Source organism: Emydura macquarii, unplaced genomic scaffold, assembly GCF_026122565.2.
Source record: "Emydura macquarii macquarii isolate MOO-44397 ecotype Brisbane River unplaced genomic scaffold, CSIRO-AGI_Emac_v2 contig_2205, whole genome shotgun sequence".
In the NCBI taxonomy this organism is placed as follows: Eukaryota; Metazoa; Chordata; order Testudines; family Chelidae; genus Emydura; species Emydura macquarii.
This window is the reverse complement of record NW_027132342.1, coordinates 11,920,500-11,936,053: the sequence shown is the minus strand read 5'-3', so window position 1 is coordinate 11,936,053 and position 15,554 is coordinate 11,920,500. Positions and strand designations below refer to the sequence as shown.

General features: G+C 38.0%; 1 protein-coding gene across 2 annotated transcripts in view; it reads right to left on the bottom strand.

The window, feature by feature from the left end:
• The window catches only part of POLR3B (RNA polymerase III subunit B), a 130,719-nt gene that overhangs the window by 106,722 nt on the left and 8,443 nt on the right, over positions 1-15,554 (bottom strand). For both annotated transcript variants that reach the window (XM_067559366.1, XM_067559367.1), the window contains 4 exons: positions 11,911-12,011; positions 8,747-8,838; positions 7,124-7,241; positions 5,414-5,522 (listed from right to left, as the gene is read on the bottom strand). In XM_067559366.1, the coding sequence (XP_067415467.1) occupies positions 5,414-5,522; positions 7,124-7,241; positions 8,747-8,838; positions 11,911-12,011 (420 nt within the window). The remainder of the gene's footprint in view (positions 1-5,413; positions 5,523-7,123; positions 7,242-8,746; positions 8,839-11,910; positions 12,012-15,554) is intronic.

The window sequence follows — 15,554 nt, the reverse complement described above, 5'->3', positions numbered from 1 at the left end:
AGATGAATTTAACAGATTAGAAAGTTTTGATATCATCAGAGGTTGCCGGCTCAATTGACTAAATCAACAGACATCCTGGTTAGCCAAGAGTAGTCAATATTGCAAAGAAAAAAATAGTTTGCTCTAAAACACAAAAACTAAGTATCTTATTTTCTTACCTCCTATCCATATACTTAAAACATCTATAAACCAGAATTTGGCTTATATAGTGCCATACACACCCCAGATCTCTCAAATTATTTTACAAAGTAACAAATAAAATATTGGTAGGAAAACACCACAACAATTATGCATTCAACAATAGCTCTCTCACATCCTGGGACATAAAAAAATTGTTTTCAACAATAGAAGGGAGAAGAACTGATGACCTGACCAAGATTCCTTCTTAATCAAGAGTCCCATGGTCTCCTTAATTTCCACTTGTATCACCACCAGATGTGATGAGAAGGACTGTAATTTAATATTTAATTAAAAGGATATTATAAAGGTATGGAAAGCTCTATCACTGAGTAGGAGAATGAAGTGCAATATTCAAGATTATTACGTATACACAGATAACTGTCTATTTAAGCATATCAATAGAAATCTCTGAACCGGTTTATAAAATACATCGCTAATTGCACTGCAGAGAACAGCTGTGATCACCTACTGCGACACATTGGTGTAAAAAGTGTTCACGAAAGATTTACAAGGAAAGTAGGTGGGGAGGGAAATCAGTGATAATTATGAGGAATGTAGCCAGGACATGATTGAGGAGTCATTACCACACCGTAAAAAAGATTTTCTACTACTAACAATACAGTGCAGTTGAATACCTCTGTGTATGTGGTTATTTGAGATGACGTACCACTGAGTGACTAGGAACTGTGACAGTTCAGCTTTGTAAATAAAGATGGAATCTAACCTTTTAGTACTTGATCAGTCAGATCAAGATCTGCATAGATACATTAATATTAATCTGATTTTTTTGGAATAAAAGGAATTATGAACCCATTGCTTCTGACACTTTTATTGTGCCTTTCTACCCACAAATCTGTTCTTAATCCTTTTAATTAATACTGGGTGCTGAAACAGACAATATCCTCAAGCTATTTGATGAGATCTGCATAATCAAAGATAATAGATACTTCGGACTCATTTCCCAAGACTTAATCTAAATATTATTCAGCTATTCTCCATATGCAGAAACAAAAAACAATGAAACCGCTCCCCCACATATCAAAATTTGAATAGTTGCCTGCTAAAACAGTCATACAGCAACCTCTGAGAGGACTGTTCTGATGTTATGAGCAGGTGCTGCCCTCTCCTGGCAATTTATTTTTGATTTGTGTAAGTGATTTTATTGTCACTGTATTATTTACATTTTCACTCACTACAGTAAAAATGTCATTGGCATTAAAGTGGACTTTACAATTTCCTAATCAGGGTGGTCTGTTCAAAATTATGAAAGGGATTGATTGATGTCGTCACATAAGGTTAAGGTGTTGATAAGCATTCAGAAATCTATGGGGAAACACTGAGCAAGCAAAAAATTAAGGTAGACTTGATATACAGACAAAGAAGAACATATGGAATAAGATGCCTGAAAAAATATGCTACCTTAAAAATGTTAACCCTAAACATTGTTAAGGACCTCAATTTGCCAAGGTACAGAGGATCTCTTGAGCTATGTTAATTCCTTTCAATTCCCTTAGCGGTTAACGGGAGTGGAAGATACCCAGCACTTTGCACGATCAAGACACTGGGGCCTGATATAAAAGGTGGCACTCACAGCGCCCCTAACTTTAACTGGAGGTTGGATGGTTCACATTTCTGAAAAGCCAGGCTCTTCATGCATTATTAGAGTAAAGGTTTTAAGAAGGCCCAGACTGAAAGGAATTGGAAACCCTAGGACCTTCTGCAGTCTCAGTAAGGAAGGCAGCAGCACGTTCAGAAGAGCCCAACAAAGAAGTAGGAAGGCAGCACTAACCGATTTTTAATTTGGCAGAGCAGCACTGATTGGAAGAGGATAGAACAATTGGATTGGGAGGGAGTGAAGACATGCAAACAGAAAATAAACATGCAGGGCTTTTGCGGGGGAAAATGATATTGCAGGATTTCTTTCAATACGCTATTAGACTTAATTTTTGGGCAAGGTGGTGTTGGGGAAATTTTTACAAGCCCTGGAGCAGAGGCGAAGTTGCTGTGAGAATTTTAACTCCTCAGAATTAGGCCTTACCTTCACAAGAGTCAGGAAATTATCAAGGCAGAGTACCCTCAGTATTCCCAATTACCTCTTTCCAGAGCTAGCGCCTTTGTTTTGCCATCCCCACCACGCCTCAGGCTTTCCTGGGTCCTAATCATGTAAAAGGACTTGGGGCCCCCCAGCTACTTCTCTCTATCTGGGCTCCAGGCTCCTCTTGCCCACTCCCCACCCCATGCTAAGAAAAGATTACCAGCTCATGAGCCACTCTCCACAGGAGTGAAGGGGGGAAGGCATGGTGAAAGATGTAGTGGCTCCAACCTCTTAGATCACTGCTTCCTTCCTCAAAAAGAACTAACAGCAAAGAGGATACCCTGCCCTCTCCTTTCCTCATCTGCTATCAGAAAAGGACGAAGTAGCTTTGCAGTCTCATTTAGCCCACTCTCCTGAGAAAAATCCCCACGCACCCTGAGCAAGCAGGTTTTTCCAAACCCTGTCATGCTCTACTGTACACATGTATTAACAAGGGGTTCTCCATTATATTTTCATACAACCTATGCATTAACATAAAATCCTGCATTACAAAATATGTAGCCAGGATTATAAAAATGGGTTAGATACAGTGGGAAAGACTGCTCTAAATAGAAAGAATAAACATAGTACTTAGCTTTAAAGAGGGGAACAAAGAGGTCCTGGGGAATTACACACTAGTCATTCTAACTTCAATAGCTGGAAAGATACTGGAACAAATTATTAAACAATCAATTTATAAGCACCTAGAAGATAATAGTTGAGGATAAGATTTTGTCATTGTAACTTTTCCTAAAAATAAACGACAGGTTGCGGGCAATAAACAAAAATTAATGGGAGCCCATGACCTGTCTGTGATTTTTCATAAAAATAATCGGGGGGTAGGGAGATGACAGCTGGAGCCCTACTGCAGGGGAGGAGGAGACTGAAAGCCAGAGCCTCACCACCACAGAGGGGGCACAGCCCCCACAACCACATGGGCGTGCAGCCTTGGCTCCAGCCCTGGCCCCAATGGCACACAGCCCTGGCCCCAATGGCACACAGCCCTGGCCAAAGGGACAGAGTGGGCGCACAACTTTTGCCCCAGTAAATTCTACTGGCGGGGGGTAGGGGGAAATGCACATCCCTGGCTCAAGAGCCGAAGTCGTCATGAAGGCCGAGTGAAGTCATAGAATCCATGACTTCCCTGATCTCCATAACTAAATCGTATCCTTAGTACTAGTCAACATGGATTTATTAAGAATAAATTGTGCCAAACCAACCTAATTTCCTTCTTTGACAGAGTCTCCGGCCTAGTGGATAGGCAGGTGTGACTCAGGGTTAGCTGTAGCACTTTGGTCACTGAAGTAACTGCAGCACAGAAAAGGCTGCAGACTAAACTGAAACCAAGCAATCTGTGCTGGGCTACCGAGAGAGTTAGCTCAGTAGCAGGAGGATATATAGCCAGGAGGAACAGGAAGCGGGGAAAGCTCAGAGGGTGAGCTGGGTTGAGGAGAGAAAGCTGTGTGAAAGGCTCCTCCTGCTGTACACTTGTGCTATGTTCTGTCCTGTCTGGAAACAGAGGATTAGAGGTGCACGTGGTGGAAAAGAAACAGACTGTGTGTTTGTGGCAGACCATGAAAACAGGCTAGGCAGGCAGCGCTGCTCACTGGATAGCTGAAGAAGTACATGGTGATGGGGGGAAAGCAGCAGACATGATAAATCTTGATCTTAGTAAGGCTTTTACACAGTCCCACATGACATTCTCCCAAAACAAGGGAAATGTGGTCTAGATGAAATTACTGTAAGGTGAGTACATAAGTCTTTGACAAAACCATATTCAAAGAGTAGTTCTCTGTCAAACAGGGAGAACATATTTAATGGGGGGGCTCCAGAAGGGGATTTGTCCTCTGCTATTCAACATTTTCATTAATGACTTGGATAATGGAATGGAGAGGATGCTCATAAAATTTAGAAATCACACCAAGCTGGGAAGGGTTTTAAGCACTTTGTAGAACAGCAAGAGAATTCAAAATTACCTTGACAAATTGAAGAACTGCTCTGAAATCAGTAAGATGAAATTAATAAAGACAAGAACAAAGTATTTCACTTAGGAAGGAAAAATCAAATGCACAAATACAAAACGGAGAATAAGGGACTAGGTGGTACTGCTGAAAATTATCTGGGGGATATAGTGGATCACAAATTGAATATGAGTCAATGTGATGTAATTGCAGAAAAGGGTAGTATAGTTGGTGTATTAACAGGAGAGTCATATGTAAGACACAGGAGGTAACTGTCCCACTCTTCTCAGCACTAGTGAAACCTCAGCTGGAGTACTGTGTGCAGTTTTGGGCACCATCATTTAAGAAAAATTTAGACAAATTGGAGACAGTCCAGAGGAGAGCAACAAAAATGGCAAGAGGTTTAAAAAAACCTGACTATAAGGAAAGATTTTAACAAAACAGAACAAAACAGGCATATTTAGTCTTGAGAAAAGGAGACTGAGGGGGGACCTGATAATCTTCAAATATGTTAAAGGCTGCTATAAAAGAGGATAGTGGTCAATTGTGCTCCATGTCCACTGAAGGTAGGACATGAAGTGATCGGCTTAATCTGCAGCATGGAAGTTTTAGAAAGCTTTTCCTGATATCTAATTTAACTATAAGGATAAATTAGTTTACAAGGGAGGTTGTGGAATCCCCATCATTAGAGGTTTATAAGAACAGATTAGACAAACACTTCTAAAAGATGATCTAGGTATACTTGGTCCTGACTCAGAGCAGAGGTATGGACCAGACGACCTCTGGAGGTCCCTTTCAGACCTACATTTCTCTGTTTCTATGAAACATACTTTGTTATTTTCACCATTACTGGATCAAACACTCATTAGTTGCTCACCAGTTTTCTTTCTGAATGAAGATGCCTTAAAAGTATTTCAAAATATTTTGAGCAATCTACCTTTTGTAGCTGTATTTTGTTTACCTATGCAAACTCCAAAAGAAATATAGCAAACACAGCTTTTGGCCTTTGCAGGAAGAATTAAAGGTTTGAACATTTTCCCCTGTGTTTTCCTCTACTCTCTCTCACAATAAGTTGTAAGCCCAGTTATTGTCAAAAAGGTTAGTATCTAGAATTCTTTTACAGAACATATTAAAACATGAGTGCTACTACAGATCTTTGCTCTTGAACTAAAGTTTTTTAAACTGATAGTTATATTACCTTAAATATAATAGCAATGGGAATGTCTTCTGACAGAGTGTTATGCCTCAGGTAAAATCTTCCTTGTTTCACAATCATATTTGTTCTGCTCTTCTTCTCATGAGTGGAACTGAAGTTAAAAAAATGTATTATGTTTGATACATATCTTGCACTGGTAATTCCTTTGCCTAACCATTTTAAAGTGCTTTATAAAGAAAATTTCACTCACTCAAATCAATAAATTCCAATACCCCTAATTTATTTTAAGTAACAGCTACAGATGGATGGATCAGAAATAACAGAATGTTACTCTTGATGGGCAACATCAGTATTTAAATGTAGCAGGGTAAGGATTAACTGAACATTTCAAACAATTTGTGGGAAATACATAAACAGACACATGGATCCAATTAGCTCTTTTTATGCACAAGTACTGTTACAGTTTCAGCAGTGAGATATATCCTGTTGTAATCTTTTTGGTTCACATGGGTAGCTTGTGGAACAGTACTCTAGTAGGAAGATATAAGTGGAAGATATAAGCCGAAATATAAAATAAAGCTGGCTGGCTAAGAATGAGAGGCCCAAGCCATGAGAATATACCTGCAGTCTGCAACAATTTGCGCAGTACAAAAAAACCCCAAAACCAACTATGGATTTAGGGCCCATATTAAGCTGACTTAGCCAAAGATAAAGTTGCCTCCCTCTCACCCCTAATAGATTAACTTTTTCTTTGAATGGAACTTGTGTAAGTTAGCCTTCTAATGTACATGGTATCCATGTCCCCTGCAGAGGAGATACAGCCATTGAGTAGCCCCAAATCAAGGGCTTGTGAAGGATAGGCCGTTTCATCACTAGTTCGCCGGTTCAAACCCATTTCAGATTTGTGTGAATACTGCTATACTCTGATGGCTATTAAGTGGTCAAAGTAAAATGACCAGTACCAAACAGGCAGGGAGCCACAGTACAAATGTTGCTACCCCAACTGGTTGCTGGCAGCATCAGCAGAGAGGATGACTGAGTGGGTATGGGAACCTAACTACCTTCCCAGCCTTAGAGGTGGTAAGACGACATGTGGAAGCACATTGGTGACGCAGTGAGGAAAGGCCTGAAAATGTCACTATTCATGCTGTACCTCATATATGACTGAACTTAGGGTTCAGGCTCCATGAAGATTCAGATTCCGATAACTCTCATAAGCACTAAATTAAAGAAGTTATACTTTTAGAGCTTGAATAAGCATCCTGCACAGCCACACATGGGCAACAGATCAGCATGCCTATGCATTAAGGTTGTGTGTGGCAGGGTTCCAGTGTTTACTAGAAACCAAAGACCGAAATCTTCCAGTGAAGTCACTTGGGAGTTTGCCACGGACTTAATTGGAGCAAGATTGGGCAAAATACTATCATCTATAGATAGCACAGATGTTCTGCATTTTTTCATTAAAAAAAAAGTGTCAAAGCAAAATTTGCTCTATAATGAAAATTGGAACTCGCTTTACTAACTTAGGAACAAATCCTGAAGTCTTTGAGCAAGACTCCAATTGACTTTGATGGGAACTTTGTGCAAATGGACTTCAGGACTGGGATCTAAATTATTGGAACTACTTTAGCAAGAGAGTGGTGCTAAATGTGCTTTCAATATTTTTTGTTCGAAATTGAGGTAAATGAAAGTTAACTCCCAAGTGATGACATAAAAAAAGACACTCAAGTGATTGCAGTGCATTTCCTGTACCTGGTAACAGAAGCTCCAACTGTCCCTTTTCTATCAGCTTCCACAATTATCCTGTTTTTGGATAACTGCTCTTGAATAAGAATTACTTTCTCTACACCTTTGACAATGAAGTAGCCACCTAGCAAATGGAGAAGAAAAATGGGTTTGTACTTCATCTTCCTTGGCTATTATTCACCTTTTACGATATATCATCAAAATAGTTATAATGTATAAACAGAAAAGTAAATTAAAAATTAAACTATAAGAAATGCATAAAGAGAAGTATGTAAGAGGGAAGGAGAGTGAATAAACACAATCCCCAAAAAATGATTATATATATTTCTAACCCAAGGGGAACCTCCTATAACTAAGGAGAGAGAGGAAAGAGACTATTAGATCCAGTAGGAACCTTGTTATGCTGATCTATTTAGGAACTTATCTGCAACACTGATAGGTGCTAAAGAGAATCCTAAGGCAGATAGAAGACACTGATCAAAAGGGTGTTGTTGTACTGTTGGTATTGCAAGTTAAACCAAAAATAATATTATTTATAGAACAGCACCTGATTAAGACATCATAAGACTAGGTCTGAATAGAGACTTGGAGTGGCTAGCCCACTACAAAAAAATAAATGTTCCCTCTTTTGTCATTCACACCTTCTCATATACTGTTGTGAATGGCCTCATCCACCCTGATTGAATTAACCTCTTTAACACTTGCCCTCCTCACTGTGATGTAAAACTCACCCATTCTTGCACGTGTATATATACCTACCAAACTGAAGTCTCCACTTCATGCATCTGACGAAGTGGTTTCTGCCCATGAAAGCTTATGTCCAAATAAATTTGTTAATCTTTAAGGTGCCACAAGACTCTCACTGTTTTGCTAAAAACAGACTAACATGGCTACCCCTCTGGAACTCAATGATTAAAAGGACTGACCATGTGAGGTGCTTAGCGAATTACAGCATAGGACCCCAATTAAGAAGCTCAGCATTCCATAATTACTTTCTCCAGTGAAACATGAATTTTATATTAATCTTTTCTCACTTATTTCAATTCCACTGTAATAATTGAAGCAATGAAGAATCTATACTTCATGTTACTGTACTCTAATCAAGAATCTGACTCATAACAATCCTCAACTTGCATAGCATTTTATGCTGTGGTTTTTTGTGGTCATAACAAATGAACACAGTGGTAAAATGGAACAGGGAAATGATCAATGCAGGTCCTGAAATCAGTTTTATAAATGACAGGAAAGGGGGGAGGGGAAAAAGAGAAAAGTCAACACACTGAGGAAAAACTAAAGCCAAAGCAAGTAAACTTTTTTTTAATACCTGTCTTTAATAAAAAAATGAAATATAAAAGTAGTATGGACAATTAGGAAATGATGAAGATCTTGACATTTAACAAGCAGATACAGGAATTCTTAGGCAGAAATACTATTTGTATTTGTATTTAGTGTACATTCAGTAGCTACCTGTTATGATGCTTAGACTGATCTTCTTAGGAAAATAACTAGTACATACAAGCAGATGAGATTATTTTTCTCCTAATATACATTATTTTTCTAAAAGTCTTTTAAAGAGGGGAAACACCCACTAAAGCCACAGAAGAAAAAACAATTGGATGAAGACAGTACCTGGATCTAAAGGGCATTCATTAAGTCTGGCAAACTCTGCTGGAGTTTTCCCAGTCAGAACACAATTTGAGCTGCGCAGCATTATAGGCATTCTGTAAAAAAAAAAAAAAAAAAAAAAACAGTTATTCTTGTACTGTAAATTAAGAAGAATATCATGAAAAGTCACAGACCTTACGACAGTCTGTGATGACATAACTGGAGAAAATGCATTGAACATTTAAGACCCAGGGGACTTGCAACAATAGAGATCAGAGGCAAACTAACTAAAGTAAAGAAACTGAGTTAAAGTTCCTTTACTTTAACGCCATCCCATTTTGTGTAACATCATCAAATATTCGGACAAAATGTGTAAAAAAACCAAACAAACCCCTAAGTGCTGTAATATGTAATCCAAGTAAAAAGAGTGAGAGATGCCCGGAAACTTTCATTCAACTGTTTACTTTTGCCAATTTATGACTGAATTTGACCAAGCCTCAATTTTTTGATGATGGAAAACAAGTTCCTTTACCGCTTCCATGTCATGGTATAAGAAGCCAGATGCACTCATTTGAGGAAAAGGACTCACACTGATTTTTTTCTCCCAAGCAAATAGTTGCAAATGTTTAAAAAAAAAAGTGGGGGAGGAAGGATGAGCCAATACACATTGAAAGTGCATACTGAAATACAAAAGGCAGGCAAACTAATTTGGAATGAAAGAAAATGTTATAGCAGTGATACTCAGACTGCAGCTCATGATCCACAAGTGTCTTTAATGTGTCTCCTGTGGCTCTTTGCAGCACATGATATTAAAACACTGGGTGATTTAATAAATCAAAGTTCTTAGCCAATCAGGATGCTTTTACTATGTTAATAAACAGCTAAGTTATCAACTTGCACTAAGTTATTAATTTATTTGCTGTGAGAATAATATATATTAAAAACTAGGTATTTCCCCGTCCTACTGCTGAAATAGGAACAGTACAATAGTAAATGAAACAATTAATTCATACTACTGTGGCTCTTTTGGATAATGTTGATCACTAATTTGGCTCCTTAACCATTGAGGTTTGAGTATCACCGCATTATAGCTTTCCCCCCCCGGCTAATCAAAGGAGAAATTTCTCTCATACAGGACAGTAGAAGCTACTTTCCCCACCTAAACATATAGGTGCTTTAAGCCCCCACTACAGTAAGCACAAGAATAAAAGCTTTGATGTGGCCTTCCTGTTCCCAGCTGAACTGCAAGTCCGACAGGAGAGTATGACATATGCTCACTTGGGAAAAGCAAATTAATTTAAAGTCTTATGGAAAGATTAACAACATGTTGTTCCAAAAGGAGGTGGAAACGTATTCCAAGTCAGATATTTCTAGTTTTAACATATTCAAAATTTTAAACGCACTTTTTGGAATAGCTAAATAGGTTTACATTTATACATCTAGAGTAGTACCATAGGACAAACGTGTTTAATGAAGTTTCCTCTCTTTTGTACATTGTTGGCTGTTCTTTGTATATAATATGTTAATTGCTAATGAGTAGTTTTGGATACTGTTTTAAAAGTAATATTTCTACTAAGAAAACCGAGCTGAAAGTTTGCTGTTTAGGACTCTCCTTTTATCCAGACATGGAACTTGTTAGTCTGTTGCATTGAAATTAAAATTGTAAATGCATAGGATCACTGGAGCCATTTTCAAATCACAAAATAGACTGGTACATCAGGGCTGTGCTAGAAGAATATTTTCTTTTTCCTTGTGGTTATGTTCTCACTTGACAGGAGAGAGGAAGTTAAACACAGCTGCTGGCTTTAGTGTACAGATGTGATGCACTAGCCCTGTGTAATACGTTGGGGTTTTTTTGGCTTATTATACCATGATTGCTTTACAAATCCTCATTCCTTCCATTGTTTAAAAATGTAGACTAATCAAGAAAATTATTAAGTGAATTGTGACAATCTAAGTGCATGTCCAGCCATATTTCCCTCCCTTAGCCACAACGTATCACTGTATCTGATGCAAGTGTAAAAATATCTTGAAAAGTGATCACGACATACAAGTTCTAGTGAAAATACACTTTTACTTGATCACTTTTTTTATGTCATGTCTAAGTTACTGCATGAAGTGATTATGAAGGCCTATTTGTAGCCAGAAATTCTTGTAAACAATCTTTCAATCAATAAAAGACTCAGAAATAAGAATAATTTGTTATTTGCATTTAAGGTAAGTTTGGCTCTGTAATACTGCTGTGATTCTCTTGACAAATTCAAAGGAAGTTATTTTACTTTGGGAACCCAAAGTCAGGGACTAGAGAATGTTTGGAGCTTAATCTCTTCCTCCTGCTGCTTGCAGCCAATATTCAGTCTTCGTTATTTTTCAGGAGACATATGAAATATTCTCTGTAGGCCACCGCCATTTTTAGCAAGTTAGATACTTGTCTATAGAAGAGCCATCGTATCTAGTTTAAGAGGTTTTGGAATCCTGTCCTAGTGAAAACTATAAGGTCTGGGTCCTCTGGCACTTTTAGAATTCTCAGGACTTCCTTTTCTTCTTCAAGCATTCCATCCTCTTTCTTGAGCAACTAAGTGTTCTTAACCATACTGGCAACCACATCCGTGGTCTACTCAACTGGTTTTCTTGCCTCTGCACAGCCACATCTAACCTAAATAGTCATTTTGCAACAGCCAATCTAGACTCTAAATTGATAGAATTTTAAAGGAGAATTTTATCAAGGTTGGAATCCAGCAATGCTTGCATTTATTGTTTTTGCCATCCATTTTCAGTAGCAAACTCCTCCAAAATTCTCCTATTCAGATAAAGAAGCCAGATAAAAAGTTCTTGGTGTGAGATTAGTGTGCCTAATTTTTGCTTTGAAATAGCCCTGCTTGAGGCACTAGTATTTTTCTCGTTTAAATAATTCCTCTTCTAGCTATGTGCAGGTCAAGTTTTGGGAAAGAAATTCAAATTAAAACTTTCCAAAGCTCTGGTAAAACAAAAGAAACTTCCAAGGAGACCAACAGAAGTGTATCCTCTTTTGCTATTCACCAAGCTCTACCGGCGAGCTTATTTTTTATTTTAATTTTAAGGTGGAAAATGAGCTTTCCCTAGTTTTTTTAATACAGTGATTTTTCACACCAATGGGATTGATAGCACACATAAAAATGGATACTGCTATCTTGATATTTGTATCTTACCTGCCAATGGGTAATGCATTGCGAATAATCCTCTGACTACCTCTCGTGTATTCAATGTCCACTGTAATTGGGGCACAGTAGGTCATATCTCTCAAGCGACACTTAAAAGGAAACAGAAACATTTTTCACGCTCACTTCAGAGTGGAGGTTCTCAAGAACTGCTCAGAAGTTCCCACTTTTGCCTAGCCTCCCACCTACAACCATGAAGGATGAAAGCCAAAACAAACAAACAAACAAACAAAAACAGCTAGATAGAGTCTCTCTTCAGTGTCTTGAATTAATTGGATTTTGTTTGACAAAGTCTCTTGATTAAAAAAAAAAAAAAAAAAAAAGGGGGTTTCAAGGCTTCAATAGCAGCCATCGTAATTGCTTTTTCAGACGGAAACATTGTGGCCACATGAAGCAGTTTAATTTTTTTTTTTTTAAAAGTGATGGCACCTTCCTCAAATGCAGATAGGCCTAATCTGCAAAACTGAGATCTGGATTTCAAGACCATCCCCACTCCCAATGGTGTTCAGATACGGTGTTTTGGTTCAGGCACATCTCTATGTACCGTATCTTAACATCAAACAGCAGGCAGCAATAGAAAGCCCCATAATGCAGCCAATGCGTAAGATTAAAACAAGGACATTTAGCTAGTTTTTAATACAATAATGGACACTCACATGGTGCTTCTCTTACTAAAGATGAGTTATAAAAGCTTGAAATCTTAAAATCTCAATCCCCTAACTTCCCACATGCAACTTCCTCAGATATCAATCGGAGCAGCTTGCACAGATCTAGGGCATTACATAGCCCACGGCTTTTGTCACGCTGAACGTTCTTAGTCTTACCAGTCTTCCCTCCCCGATCCCCATGCCAATAATCTGATGCCCAGCTAGTCTTGCATAAAAATACATGTCTGCTATGTTGATACAAGATTCATCTGCATTAACAGAAGACTTCAAAGCTACATACTGTATCTTATTCATAGCCTCAGCACTCGAGTATGTTATCTTAACTGAGACACGTAATTCTCAGGATTCTGATGTACTCATTGAAGGTTTTGTACAGCTCTGAATATATAACTGACAGTATACATATGAAAGTGCAGGTTTATGGTAGAAGACAGTGTGCCCTATGGGTTGACGACATGTCTATATGTAAGATGTGCCCAAAGGGTTACTGCATATTGGATGTCTTCTTTTTTCCCCTGCTAAAGGTAAACAGTTTCTCCAGTAACAACAATTCATTTATGCCAGCAATTCCCAGGCTTGTTGGTCATATGATGCCAGCTTTCCTCCTTTTTTCCAGCTGTTAAATTGCATTCAAAAGACAATAACATTAAATAATTCCCTAATATTACTTGTGTGTGTGAGCAATAAGAGTAATTACCACAAGAATGGTATGTGGCCATGAACTGAGAGGAAGGTGGTGATCCATGAAACAATTTCTTTAAAAAGTAGTCTGGATCATGAAAGATCTTGAGAATACTTATTTACACTTTACCCCTTTTAGAAAATAAAATGAACACAAACCCGATGAAGAGCAGAGAAGTGGAACAGGAGCCAGATAGCTCCATGTTTTCATGCTTGTATTTGTGTGTCAGCCTTTTCAAAAACACATGCCTAAAATCAGATTCTAAAGTCCATATGTAGGCTCTTAAGTAAATAGTCTGATTTTCAAGAGTGCTGAGGATCTAGCAGTTCTCAAAGACAACTGAAGCAGCCAGATGCTCAATGCCCTTTGAAGATCTGACCATTTGTTTACATGCCTTAGAACAGGATTTTCAAAAGCATCTAATTACCTTAAGAGCATAAATCCCATTGAAATGAAGTGGAACATGTGCTCCTAAATCACTAAGGTGTTTTCTAAAATCCCACCCTAAATCTAGACATGGGAGCTTTTGAAAATCTTGGCGTTAGTATTTCTATGATACTTTGAAGACGAAGCACTAGATAAGTGATTAGTAGCAATGAAGTTATGCCTTAGATTTTCAGAAATTCAAAGTGCAAATTAACTTAGCCTTCTTGAGCATTTGTTATACCTTGTGTGCGTGTGTATAGTGTTAATTTTCACTCCTTAATATATATAGGCATTGTGATAAAACGAGGATGGACATGAGAACCGAGAATTTTGATATTCTGATGTCTGTGCTTGTGAATACTCAACCACATTGCCTAAACAGATTTTTTGCATGTAGTTTCTTAAGCCTAGTCTACACTAAAAATTTAGGTCAACATAGCTACAGTGCTCATGGGTGTGAAAAATCCATATTACTGAGTGCAGTAGCTAGGTTGATGGTGTAGATGCAGCTAGGTTGATGGACAATTGCTTCCACTGACCTAGCTACCGTCATTTGGCAAAGTGGAGTTCCTACAGCAACAGAAAAATCTCTTCCATCACGGAAGTCTGAGTTTACACTGTGGGGTTACAGTGGTATAGCTTTGGCGCCATAGCTATGCCACTGTATAGCCCATAGACTTGGCCTTGCTGAAAACAAAAGGTTCCAGTGCATGCTACACAAACTCATGTCTAATGATTTAATTTATATTAATTAAGAATTTTTGTCAATATTATGAGCTGTAATATTTTGTCTCTGTATTATTTGCCGATGGTTTGGCTGTTAGCTTTGCTTAGTGTTTTTCCATAGAGATGACTAGGATTTGGATTAGACCCTTGGAGAGGACCAAAGAATGATACAAAATGATTTCTTTTTTTATTTCAGTACACAAATGCATCCAATATATGGCTCATTTTCAAGAGTAAAAGGGGAATCTCTCAAAAGTAGAGAGTAATTATGTAATGTAAAGGTCAAAACCAAGTACTATATTTCAAAAATAAAAAGGCACAGCGCCAGGTAAGGAAGGGACATGGCAAGAAAAATAATGACGTGTGATGAAGTGTTGACTAAATTAACAGGCGGATGTCAGATTGTGTTTAGTTGGTTGGCAAATAAGAGTTTGAGTCCTGAACTCAGACCATATCTTGCTGGGCTGACAAGAAGCTGGGAACACTCCAGAAGCAATGTCCAGAATCCACCAAGAGCAAGGAGAAAGAAAGAAGTGGTTGCTCTTGAGCAACCAATGGAAAGACTGGAGTTGAATGGCTCTATATAGCTGGAAGGAATCCTAGAAGGCCCATCTTTTGACATTAGTTATGGCTCTTTCATAACACAGAAAAGGTAGCCCATCTTCTGTATTAAGGACTAAGTACGAATTTCACTGTAGTCAACAGCAATATTCTTGTTGACTTCAGTGGGCCCAGGATTTGGTCCTAAGTCTCAAACGAAATGTGTATCTTTTAATTTAAAAAGGTACATGATCAGAGTATTAACAAATATATTGATTAGAAGGAGAGTTGGAAGATACATTTAGTTGATGTTGCCTAACACTGTCCATAATAAACTCGTTTGTATTTGCTTATAATCTTACTAAACTCCAATCATTTACTCTAATTTTCCATGGTTACTTCAGGCCTCAGACCATTTTTAATTTTTTTTATTTTATTAGTTTCAGTAAAAATATACCAGCTGTTTCCCAGCATGAAATTAGGAAAAAAAACATAACTGTTTCCTTGAAGAGTTCTAGAACCACCATGTTATGGAACAAGAAGTTCAATCTGGCAAGGGGATAGCCCAGGATTAAAGAGGTGACTTTACCATA